This window comes from Ursus arctos, unplaced genomic scaffold, assembly GCF_023065955.2.
Source record: "Ursus arctos isolate Adak ecotype North America unplaced genomic scaffold, UrsArc2.0 scaffold_18, whole genome shotgun sequence".
Classification (NCBI taxonomy): Eukaryota; Metazoa; Chordata; class Mammalia; order Carnivora; family Ursidae; genus Ursus; species Ursus arctos.
The window spans coordinates 40,250,351-40,263,266 of record NW_026622852.1 but is presented as its reverse complement, the minus strand read 5'-3'; the positions used below and the strand labels follow the sequence as shown (position 1 = coordinate 40,263,266).

The following is a 12,916-nucleotide window of genomic DNA, read 5'->3' as shown; positions in this document are numbered from 1 at the left end:
CTGTGGTTTCCATTCAATAGAGATATACTTTACATACTGAATTTCTAGAAATATGCCCCACATCTACAAAGAAGCTCCCACTCATTTTACTTGAACATATGGCCCTCTTGGCATATGTCTCGTTTTCCCACTTTAGGCAGATACATGCGTATGAGAAATATTTTACTTCCCTCTTTAAGAAAAATAGCAGGGCAAGCACACAACAGGATAAAAATGGCAACCCGTCCTCAGTGTCAGTTGTCTATGCATCACACTGAAATGTGACAAAAGGCTAAAGCTAATGTCTCTAATGAGGCAGTTGATACTCTGCCACTCAGCTACAGCAGCTAACTGTTGCCATGCGGGTATGCTGTGGCCAGATTTTCCAAAGTTTCAAGAGAAGCCAGAAATCTGGATTTTTGTGTAAGTCTGATCTTTTCCATATGGGCAACTAATAAAATTCTGAGCTTATAAAGGAGCTAATAAAAACAAATTGTTTTACACTGTCAGGGCCCAGTTTTGCAGACCCAACAAAATACATCTCTAAGAGAAAAGTTCCAGATTAACAACAAATTTTACATTTAACCCTCACAACCAATCCTACGACATACTTCATCATCCCCATTTTACAAATGAGGAAAGAGAATCTGCAAGGAGTTACTTGCACAATACTCAAAGGAGTCTAACTCCAAAGCCCAAGGTCCTAATCAGTCCTAACCCATTTTATGTATAACCGTAAGGCAGATAACATACATGTGAGGCAGACAAACAAGTTCTATGCTGATCTTTCCTTACCTCCACGAAAAAGTGACAGAACCTGACAATAAATAAATGGATAAAAAATGGACAAACAAGAGTGGACTGTCTGACCGATCCAGAACAGATCATTTGGTTTCACTCTGCATTCTGTATTTCCCCTCATATTCCCCAAGATAGCATTAACCTTTTGTTACATTAAAATGTGATTCATAGACACCTGAAACTAATATAACACTTATGTTAACTATACTGGAATTAAAATTAAAAATGTAATAAAAATGGGAAAAAATGTGATTCATAATGAGCTTATTATTTACATATCTATAACCAGTGTTTTTCAGAGAAAGGAAAGACTATTGCTAATTTGAATAATCAGAAGTGTTGTCATGCATGTATATATTTATTCATGCAAATGTGTGAAAACGCTTGAGCTATGTTTTAGACTTTATTAGATCCACAGAGAAAAGGAGCTCTGAATAAAACTATTTAAAATACCATTTACTCACTTGGAGCAATTTAGGCCTTTATAACAACTGACTAGGTTTTAAACTGTATTGCTAATCTGGTTCAAATCTGTTCACAACTAGTTCTCTGAGAACACATTGCAAGGTTCTCCCCGACCACTGTAACTCACGTCAGAAAGGTGCCTCTGGTGTTGACATTCATCATCAAATCCACTCTCTTCGTAGGTGTTTCCAATGTGTTGGTCAAGCTGATAGCACTGGCATTATTCACCAAAATATCAATTCCTGTTTTCAAATAATCAACTTCCCATTAATATAATTTAAACTTTAAAACAACATTTATTCCATAGAGTTGAACTGTGAGTTGGTTCACAAATACTTCTTTTAGATAATATGACTGACAATACACCAATGTAAGATTTGATAGCTGTGTCAAAACACCCAAATGATTTTCACTGGCACGAGAAAGCCAATCGCCAGAGCTCCATGTGAAACTACAAGGAGGCTTAGTCCTCAGTGGTTTGTAGCTTCCATTCCTATTTGTTCTCTTACCTCCTAGACTTCCCTCCTTTTCTCCAAGAACCTTAGGTTAACTTCCTTAAAATTTTCCCTCCTCTCTAGCATCTGTCCAAGGCCCTCCCTCCTTCCAAACTCACTGGTCTCCCTCCTTTCTAAAACCCTTACTTTAATAAAAGAGGTCCTTCCTGGTCTTGGGAACTGGGAAAAGAAAAAAGACCTAGAGTGACTTTTCAATTTTAGGCAAATCATCAAAGCATATCAAGTTTGTTTTAGTAATTCATACAAAAATTAATCTAGAATAATGATTATTTATGCATATTCTGTCCAGTCCCTCTATATGTAACATATTTTGTTTACAAGTTTAGTTACAAGTTTTAGTTACAAGTTTAGTCAAATAATGTTAAATGAAAATAGTAAACTACAAAAGTATCTTAAACAATTCTCTGTTTTTACAATGATTCATAATTCTTTTTAAAGGGCATTTAATATTCAGTTAAATAGAAATATCACAACTTCTGCTGGCTTAGACTGTTGCAATAAACATTTTTTGTTATCCTCTTTACTATGATCCTCTCTCACAATATGTGGATAATGGTTTAAATAAGGCTATTATACTCACTAAAACATTTTAGTCATAAGCACCCTTTCTTCATACAGTATTATAAAATCTTGATCACATCCTCATTCCTCAATTTCTGTTTTCTTTTGTATAAACTCTGCGTTGATAATGTTCCTAAAATGTGTCCTTAGAATAACTTTGGATTCAACTACATTACATTTTATAGCTTTATTATAATAAAACTCAACTCAAGTAAGTCATCCATATATCTGAGACAAGTTCTAGATCCTGTGACTACCAGCTTTCTAGGATGAACATAATGACGGTTGCCTTCACAAGTAGCAAAGACCTATGAAGAGAACTTTTAAATCGAGGACATACTTGTCAATCCACAAAGCTATGAGCTGCTCAGCCACATCACTGGCAGACAATCAGCGAGTGGCTACGCTACGTAAGGCACTCCGCTACGGCCTATGAGGCAAGAAGGATGATACTCACTAAAGAAGCCAGGTGGGAGCAAAGTGAATTGAGTGTAGGTCTGAGTGAGATGCTGGGCTGATGGGTATACACACCACCCTGTGCAGAATTACCCTCTTCAGAGAGATGAAGCTTGTAAGGGTTGATCCAATCGATAGATTCCTTAAGCAAATTCAGACTTTATTGACTTCATCTCTCTCACTATGTGATAACAAGTGACAAGTATGTTAGCAGAGCAAGCATCTGGGCCCAAAAGCAAAGAAAGCAGATGAGAAATGAGGATATACTGACATGGTAAACTATGTTTGACTTGCCAGTGGTAAAGAAAAAGATAGCTCCAATTAAGAGATAGGTTAAAATTTCGAAACTCAGATGGCCCAAATTAAAATGGATCAGGGAGCAATAGTGAAAAATAATGCACAAACAGGCATATGTGTGTGTGTGTGTGTGTGTGTGTATAACTGCTGCAGAAAAAAAATGTAGTAGGAAAGAAGGATTCTGTGGTTTATGGAACAGCATAATTTACTCAATGTCTGGAAAACTTTGAAGGTGAGGGAAGGCAAGGTGACAGGGAGCAGCCTGTGGCAGAGAACCCTGAGAGCACAGGTTTCAAAGTATTATCAACTGCTCAGGACTTTGTTAAAGACAATTCCCCAGCAGAGAGAAGTATCAGGAAAAGGTAAAGTCTTCCCAAAAGGCAGAATTCAAAGGCCTATAGAATTCCAAACCAGAAGGCCACAATAGTAGCAACCACAGTATAGAACTAAAACCAAACAAACAAAAATTAAAGGCTTGGCATCTTTGTGGATAGAGTACAGAGGGAAAGAAAAAAAAAAAGAGCAACTTATGAATCATCTCCTATAAATGTGGCATCCTTAGTAATTATGAGAGTGGCAGCTGAGGAGTTGAACAGAGTTCCCTCTTCATTGTGCATTGTTATGTCAGGAAAGCAGAAATTGATGGGTAAAAGGAAAGCAAAAAATTTAAAATACAACAAAGTGGTTACTGAGGAGGAAAGGAAATCTTAGGAAAGACTTCAAAATAGAGGTAACTCCACTGCCAATCTGTAAATTCATTAAAAAGATAAAAGTGTTTTAGATGCTTTTCTCAATAATAAGTAGCAAAATAGGGGCAGGGCCTGGTGAAGTCCTTTGAGCATCCGACTCTCGGTTTTGGCTCAGTCTGATCTCAGGGTTGTGAGATCAAGCCTGCGTCGGGCAGTGCGCTTAGCATGGAATCCGCTTCAGTTTCTCTTACCCTCTTTCTCTGCCCCTCCTCATTGTGTCCACGTAAGCACATGCTTTCTCTCTTTCTCTCTCTCTCAAATAAATAAGTAAATCTTAAAAAAAAAAAAAAGTAGCAAAATATACTGGGAGATGTTTTTTTCTCCCTCAAAGGTATGGAAAACATATCCTATTAACTGAAAATTAAACTCTGTGCTCTGGTTGTTTATAACACAGTGCTCTGCATTGAGGGTTATGCTAGCCTACGCTAACCAAGCCACGCTAACAATAAAATACTACCTTTCTTCCCATTGGTCAATATCTTTCACATATACACACACAGTCTCTGGAATATTATGGGGGGAGCAGGGAAGAGTGGTAACAGTTTGGGCAGGATTCGGACACGGCCAGGTGCCTTCTATAACACCATCAAAGCTTTAGCACAACCCCCAACACCTGCCTTCTAGGAGTTTATGAACAAATCGAGGGAAAAAAAATACTAAGATCTAAAGTAGTACAATAGAGGCTCCCGAGGGGTTCAGTTGGTTAAGTGTCCCACTCTTGATTTAGGCTCAAGTCATGATCTTGGGGTTGTGAGATCGAACTTGGTGTCAGGCTCCATGCTCGGTAGGGAGTCTGCTTGAGATTCTCTCCCTCTCCCTCTGCTCCCCCCACCCCCACTCTCTCACTCTCAAATAAAATAAATAAAAAAAAAATAAAGTAGTACAAGACAAGGATCAAAGGAATGTTTTAGGAATTCAGAGAAAGAAAAATACACTTCTGATTAGTTGGCATGGTGAGGAAATTGGTTTCACGAAGGAGATGAGATTTAACCACAGAAAGGTGGGATTTCAAAAGATAAAGAAGGAAGCATTTTAGGCAGGACTGGAGATGGAGAGGTGGGCACTGGAGAAGCCTCAGGCTGGGGAAGAGAAAAAGTTAAGAGGCAAAAATTTCAAGGCAAGGATATGGAAGTAAACTATTTGGGGAAGAATAAAGTGTTTACATAGGGGCATAGAAAAAAGATGGAACTGAAAAAAGTCTGTTGAGATTGGAATGTGAAATATCTTGAATGACAGTAAATTACCTACACTTAATCCAATAAATATCAAAAGTCACCAAATGATGGTTACATTAGTTGAGGAGAGGCAAGAGGATGTGATCTGGGAAACTAGTTTGTTAGATATTTGTTACTGTCAAGGGTCTAACTTTATAATGAATGGTAGATGTGCTATATTATTCAAAATAAGTTTTAACAGTAAAAAAGTCATCACATGGTTTTAAGCTGTATTTCTACATACATGAATACTCATATCTGGTTATACTCTAAAGACTTAGGAAATTAAAAATAAATTTTTAAAATTTAAATGATAGTTACAATATTCAATAATATTTCAGAATTAAGGCACCACCTCCAAATTGCTCCACTGCCTTCTCCACTGCATTACTGATTTGCTGTTCATCTCTCACATCAACAGCGCATGGCAAGGCCTTTCCTCCAGCCGCTTCAACTACAAGGGATAAATAAACAAAAAAGCATTGAGACAGTCAAATACTAAACTTTTCATTCTGATATAAATCAAAAGAAAGAAGTACCCTAGTTTCAGAAAATTAATATGAATAACTATGTTCTTATAACTATTAGTGACTCCACCCTACAGTAGGACAGACAAACCCATATCCAGACTCCAACTAGAGAGACCAACTCTATTAAAAAAAAAAAGGGGGGGCGGGGGGGGGAGGGGGAGCGCCCAGCGTGGCTCAGTTGGTTGAGCATCCATCCTGCTCTTGGTTTCAGCTTGGGTCGTGATCTCATGGGCCACGGGACTGAGGCCTGCTCAGGCTCCACAGTCAGCAGGGAGTCTGCTTGAGGATCCTCCCCCCCACCACCACTCTTGAGCACATGTGCACACTCTCTCTCTAAAATAAATAAATCTTAAAACACCCAAAGACAAAAGGGTAATTTTTAAAAATTCTATTAAAAAGCAAAAAAAGAAAAAAGGAAGGTAATTTAAAAAACCTTTATTATGAAAAAATTCAAGAAATAGACAAAACTATAGAAAACAGTATAATAAACTACCACGAATCTATCACCTATCTTCAATGATTGTTAATGCTCTGCCAGTTGTTTAATTCGTTTAATTTTTCTACCCCCAATCCTGTTTTTGGATGGTGTGTATTTTAAAACAAATCTCAGGCATCATCTCATTCATAAATACCTCATGTGTCCCCCTAACACAACCACAATGCTATTAACGTCACTAACAAAACTATCAATATCCACTGAAGTTGAATTTTAGTCCTCCCTCCTGATACTGTGCCTAGCACAATGCCTTGAATAGAAGCACTTGATAATTATTTGTGAACTGAAAGGGCTAGGATAATGAGTTTCAAATGGCACAAAGAATAAATAACATGGAAAACTTTCTCAAAGTATTAAAATCATCCACCTCTCACTTCCACTCCCCTATTCTCTGCACAGATCCAAGAACCATTGCCCTCAAGAGACACGATTTTTAAGGGGAGTCTCTCATATCATATGAAAGTGCTAGGAAAAAAACAGTTCCTGAATCACTACCCTAAGGTGACACAATATTTCTTTAACCAAATAAAATTATTTTTAGAGTAGATTCCAAATAGCTATAATTAAACTCTCCAGCAAACTCTCTATGTATTGAAACCATGGTTAGAACATTTTATGAAATGGCACTGTCCCATCCACTCACTCTCTTCAGCAGCAGTAAAGATTGTGCCTGGAAGTTTGGGGTTTACATGGGTGGTCTTCGCAGCAATGACAATGTTTGCTCCATCCTTTGCTGCTTTCAATGCAATAGCTTTGCCAATGCCACGGCTTGCACCTGTGATAAAAACTGTACATCCTGCTAGCCTCCTACAACAGAACAAATAATGACTTCATAAGAAAACTCAATGTTCTATTTACTCATTAGTAAGAGCAACTTCTGCATATTTTCACAATATGTATGTTTCTCCTCTAAAACTTTCTCTAGGGACACCTGGGTGGCTCAGTCAGTTAAGCGTCTGCCTTCGGCTCAGGTCATGATCCTGGGGTCCTGGGATGAGTCCCACATCGGGCTCCCTGCTCAGGAGGGAGTCTGCTTCTCCCTTTGCCACTCCCCCTGCTCATGCTCTCACTCTCTCTCTCTCTGACAAATAAATAAAATCTTAAAAACAAAAAACAAACAAAAACCTTCCTCTAAACCGGGGTGCCTGGGTGACTCAGTCAGTTGAGCGTCTGCCTTCAGCTTGTGTCGTGGTCTCAGGGTCCTGGGATCGAGCCCTACAATGGGCTACCTACTTGGCAGGGAGTCTGCTTATCCCTCTCCCTCTGCTCTGCACTCCCCACCCCTTGCTTGTGCTCTCTCTCAAAAAAATAAATAAAATCTTAAAAAAAAACAAAAAACTTTCTGTAAACCTTCTTCCCTCCCTAATAGCTAATAGCTCTGTGATACTGCCACTGCACAATGATTTATAAATTATTACAACTGCAGGGGCACGTGGGTGGCTCAGTCGGTTGGGCGTCTGCCTTCAAGCTCTGCATCAGGCTCCCGGCTCGTGAGGAAGTCTGCTTCTCCCTCTCCCACTCCCCTTGCTTGTGTTCCCTCTCTCACTGTCTCTCTGTGTCAAATAAATAAAATATTTTAAATACATACATACATACATACAACTGCAGTTGGCCAGTCTTGCTGTGGTTAACAAAATCTGCCGGATAAGAAGTAAACCTTTTTTTTTTTTAAGATTTTATTCATTTATTTGAAAGACGGAGAGTGAGTGAGAGAAAAAGTATGAGCAGGGGGAGGGGGAGAAGCAGACTCCCTCACCAAGCAGGGAGCCCGACATGGGATCATGGCCTGAGCCGAAGGCAGTCACTTAACTCACTGAGCCACCCAGGCGCCCCCAGGTAAAAAGTAAATCTTAATGAGAAATGAGGAATAACCTATATACACATGTATTTTTTCCCCACAGAAAAAGTGTTAACAAAGCTTTTTGAGTGATTATGAATAAATTTTATCATATTCTTTATATCTTTCAGGCTTTTTCAAATTTTCTACAATGAATACATACCACTTAAAAGAAATCATCTAAAAGCAAATAATTGTATAACAGATGCTTACCATTGCTCACAATAGCCAGATCAAAAAAAATGTAAATGTTTATCAACTGATGAGTGGATAAATAAATTGCAGTATATCCATACAGTGAAATACATTCAACAATAAAAAGGGAGGAAGTATTGATCCATGCTACATGGATGAACCTTGAAGACATTATGCTAAGTGAATGAAGCCAGTCACAAAGGACCGTACATTGTATGACTGCATTTATATGAAATGTCCAGAATAGGCAAATCGTTGAGACACAAGGATAGTGGTTGCCTAGGACTGGGGGTGCAAGGGTTGGAGTTGATAGCTAAGAGGTATGGGGTCTCTTTTGAAGATGATGAAAAGGTTTCAAAATTGATTGTGGTGGGGTGCCTGAGTGGCTCAGTCGGTTAAGCATCTGACTTCTCATCTCAGCTCAGGTCTTGATCTCAGGGTTGGGAGTTCAAGCCCCATACTGGGCTGCCTGCTGCACGTGGAGCCTACTTTTAAAAAAAAGCTTGTCTAAGGAGAAGAATAAAGAGAATACAATGAAAGTGACAATGGCAAGAAGAAAAGGGGACAGTAACCAGATAAACGGTCTCTGCCAAGACCTATAGGATTTACGCTCCAGAAAAGGTCAGAGGTAAATATGGGGAAAGATTTTAAAGTAAGAAATAATTGTTTTGGTAGTAAAGAAGGTGAGTGGAGAAGAGGGAAAGAGAAACAGAATATTACCAATACTCCAGAAGCCACCAGCCTATTCCTCTAATTCTATCCTCCTCCTTCCTCTCCTACCCCACAAAGTAACAACTAGTTTACACATGATTACTCATTCCCCTGTTTTTCACTATTCCTAATACCAACACATCAATGCCTAAACCAAGGGCCAAATCTGACCCTCCATCTGTTTGTGTATGGTCCTAAAGCTAAGAATCGTTTACAGATGAACATTTATGATCAATTTGATGATAGGGAACACTAATTTTTTTTTAAAGATTTTATTTATTTATTTAACAGAGAGGCAGACAGAGAGTACAAGTAGGCAGAGTGGCAGCAGAGGGAGAAGCAAGCTCTCCGCTGAGCAGAGAGCCCAACATGGGGCACGATCCCAGGATTATGACCTGAGCCGAAGGCAGACCCAGAACCGACTGAGCCACCCAGTCGCCCCAAGAACATTAACTCTGAAACCCAGTGAAGCCAAACATTACCTCCCTGTTGTGTAATGAATTGATCTAACAAAAGGATATGCTGAAGTCCTAACCTCTAGTACCTCAGAATGTGACCTTATTTGGAAGCAGGATTGTTGCAGATGTCATTAGATAAGAGGAGGTCATATCGGAGTCGGGTGGGCCCTGAATCCAAAATGACTGGAAATGAGGAGGGAAGACTATCATGAAGACCCACATACAAGAACATCGTGTGATGACAGAGGCAGAGGTGGGGGTGATGCAAGCTAAGAATGCCAAGGATTGCCTGCTGTCACCAGAAGCTCTCTCACACTGTGGAAGAGGCAAGGAAGAATTCTACCCAGAATTTCAGAGGGAGAACGGCCCAGCTGATGCCTTGATTTTAGACACCTAGCCTCCAGAACTGTGAGAGAATTAATTTATTTGCAGCCGCTCGATTTATGGTACTTTGTTATGGCAGCCCTAGGAAACTAATAAACACTCTCCCCCCAAAAGAATTTCATTCTTCTTATTGTATTGCCAAAAAAATTGTATTTATTTTGAATTTCACTCATAAAAAAATATTGTGGAAATTGGTTTCTCTCTTGTTATACATATGTCTCAGGTACATGCATACCCTTATTCATATATATGATGTTATATATACATGTCATGCCTACATACTACCTCCAATTTTGCCTCCCGCCCATGAAGCCTTAAATATTTACTATCTGGCCCTTTACAGGAAAAGCTTGCCCGGGGTGCTTGGCTGGTTCAACAGTAGAGCATGCAACTCTTGATCTTGGGGTCGGGAGTTCAAGCCTCATATTGGGCATAGAAATTACTTAAAAAAAAAAGTTTGCCTAACCAAAGTCTAAACAATACAGTTTAATTTTTGCTTAAATTTGAACTTTAATAATGGATTCACACAGTATGTTACTGTATGATTTGCTTCTTTCACAAAATATTGTGTGGCGATTTATCCATGTTGGTGCAGACAGCTACACTTATTTTAATTAATATGTATTATCTGCATATGAACATACTATGAATGATTTATTCATTCTACTATTTATAGATTTGGGTGATGGTTTCCAGTTTTCCTTTTTTTTTTTTTTTTTAAGATTTTACTTATTTATTTGAGATAAAGTGAGAGAGAGAGCACGAGCAGGGGGAAGGAACAGAGGAAGAGGGAGAAGCTGAGTCCCTGCTGAATAAGGAGCCCAACATGGGCTCAATCCCAGGACCCTGGGATCAGGACCTGAGCTGAATGTAGACACTTAATCGACTGAGCCACCCAGATGCCCTGTTTTTGTTTTTTGTTTTTAAATAAGATTTTATTAAATCTCTTTAAAAATTATTTGAATTATTTTTTTCTCTGTATATTTGAGATAAACTGGATACATAGTTAAGTTTCTTTGTTAATGTCTGCATTCTATATTAGTTTATCTCTTTTCTCTCATCTTTAGTGAAGGATGTTATAAAACATGTACATGGTTTAAAAGTTACAACCTTGTAAATATGTACAAAGAAGTTCAATCTCTTACCTGTAGTTACCAGCTTCAATTATTTCTGGCTTATCTTTCTTGTAGTTTTTTTTTTTTTTTCAAAAATACACGAATATACACACATATATACAAAAACACATCGTGTGTATGTGTGGGTAATTTTCCTTTCTTCTTTTATATAAAAGGTAGTATACACATAGACTATTAAAATGATTTTTTTCAATGTAAGTATTGAGATGAAAATGTCTCAACTATTGCTTTAAAAGCCTCATCCTTTTGCCTTTGGTGTAGTTGGATTGATTCCCAGTAGGATAAAGGACACTCTTCTCCTCACAAACAGTTTCAGGCATTGGCAAAAAGAAAGGCAAAGAGAGTTCTTCCTCTTAACCTGAAGCCGTGGGCTGTACTACTAAGGACCCCCCTCCAGCTCAAAAGTGTTAGAGCCATAGGAGGCAAGCAAGCAAGAGTCCAAATTTGTCAGTACCACTGGTGGACAGCTAAACTTGCTAATGTAGAGTTAATCTATACAACTTACCAAATTTGGCTGGCAGCCCAAAATCAGAGTAAATGTGATGAAATTTTTGTTGTTTTTAAAAAGAAAAGCAATCACTTTTAAGAAAAACTATACAAGCTACTTTGAAGTTCATTAGGAAAAATAAACATCCAAGAATAACTAGGAAAATTCTGAAAAAAATTCCAAATGAGGCAGAAACTCGCCTTCCCAGATATTTAAACATTTTATAAAACTACAGCAATTAAAATAGTTTGGTACTGGTGCATGAATAGACAGACTAAGGTAATAAAATAGAAAATCCAGAAACAGGGGCGCCTGGGTGGCTCAGTCGTTAAGCGTCTGCCTTCGGCTCAGGGCGTGATCCCGGTGTTCTGGGATCGAGCCCCACATCAGGTTCCTCCGCTGGAAGCCTGCTTCTTCCTCTCCCACTCCCCCTGCTTGTGTTCCCTCTCTCGCTGGCTGTCTCTCTGTCTCTGTCAAATGAATAAATAAAATCTTAAAAAAAAAAAAATCCAGAAACAGACCCCTATCATACAAGTTTTCGGTTATATGATAGAGGTGGAATTTCTAACAGAAAGATACATTAACTAGTCAGTCAACAGTACTGGTACAACTGTACAGCCAGTCATCTGAACCAAAATGAAGAGGGCTTCCTAACTCACTTCCTATGTCAAAATACTAAGCAAAATAGTATTTCACCTCAGGTGGATGAAAATCTGAGTAAAAAAATAAAAGTAATAAAAATAATAAAAATACTAGAAGAATACTTACCAATTCAAAAGAAAATTCTACTTTTAAATGGCCCTATAGGTTTGTCACAAAACCACACAAGCCTTAAAAGACTAACTCTGACTCAATAAAAACATGTTTCTGCATGATAAACAAACAGTATAGTCAAAATCAAGACACAGTGAAAAAAGAATTCAAAAATATTTGTAACACATATGATATACAACATTTTTTTTTCAAACGGAGCTCTAAGAGATCACGCAAAACCTAATTGTGCAAACCAAGCAAAGAAAAAGATACACAGATGGCTTTAAACCAGAATTACTCAATCTATACTTGTTGACATTTTAGACAAGATAATTCTGTTGTTGTAAGGGATTATGCCATGCACTGCAGGACATTTACCAATATTCCTGAACTCTAAAGATGCACATACCCCTATGCAACCACAATTATGACAACCAAAAATGTCCCCAGATATTGCCAAAAGTCCTGTAAGGGTCAACATTGCTCCTTGATGTGACTACTTTAAACATATAAAAAGACCCCCATCTTCACTCATGATGCAAAATTTAACTGTAATGAAGTGCCTTTTTTTCAATAGGTTTTTATTATCAAAACAAATATTTTTATTATCAAACATTTTGTTGTTTGGCAACGTGTGGGATTAGGAAATCTCATTCAATCTTTTGGGTGTGCAACCTCTTTGGAGCACCAAGGATATTAGCCGTCAAAGTATAAAGTGCATATACTTTTTCATACAGGAACTTCGCCTCTAGGAATCTGTCATACAGATACACTCAAATATGTGCAAACAGAGGATACAAAGTTAATCACTGCAGCACATATGCAGTAACAAAAAACTAGAAATGATCTGGTATCCAAGATAGGGCACTGGTTAGACAAATTACAGTACATC

General features: G+C 38.2%; 1 protein-coding gene across 2 annotated transcripts in view; it reads right to left on the bottom strand.

The window, feature by feature from the left end:
• The window catches only part of HSDL2 (hydroxysteroid dehydrogenase like 2), a 74,147-nt gene that overhangs the window by 38,149 nt on the left and 23,082 nt on the right, over window positions 1-12,916 (bottom strand). For both annotated transcript variants that reach the window (XM_048223034.2, XM_026513757.4), the window contains 3 exons: window positions 6,707-6,870; window positions 5,393-5,491; window positions 1,373-1,487 (listed from right to left, as the gene is read on the bottom strand). In XM_048223034.2, the coding sequence (XP_048078991.1) occupies window positions 1,373-1,487; window positions 5,393-5,491; window positions 6,707-6,870 (378 nt within the window). The remainder of the gene's footprint in view (window positions 1-1,372; window positions 1,488-5,392; window positions 5,492-6,706; window positions 6,871-12,916) is intronic.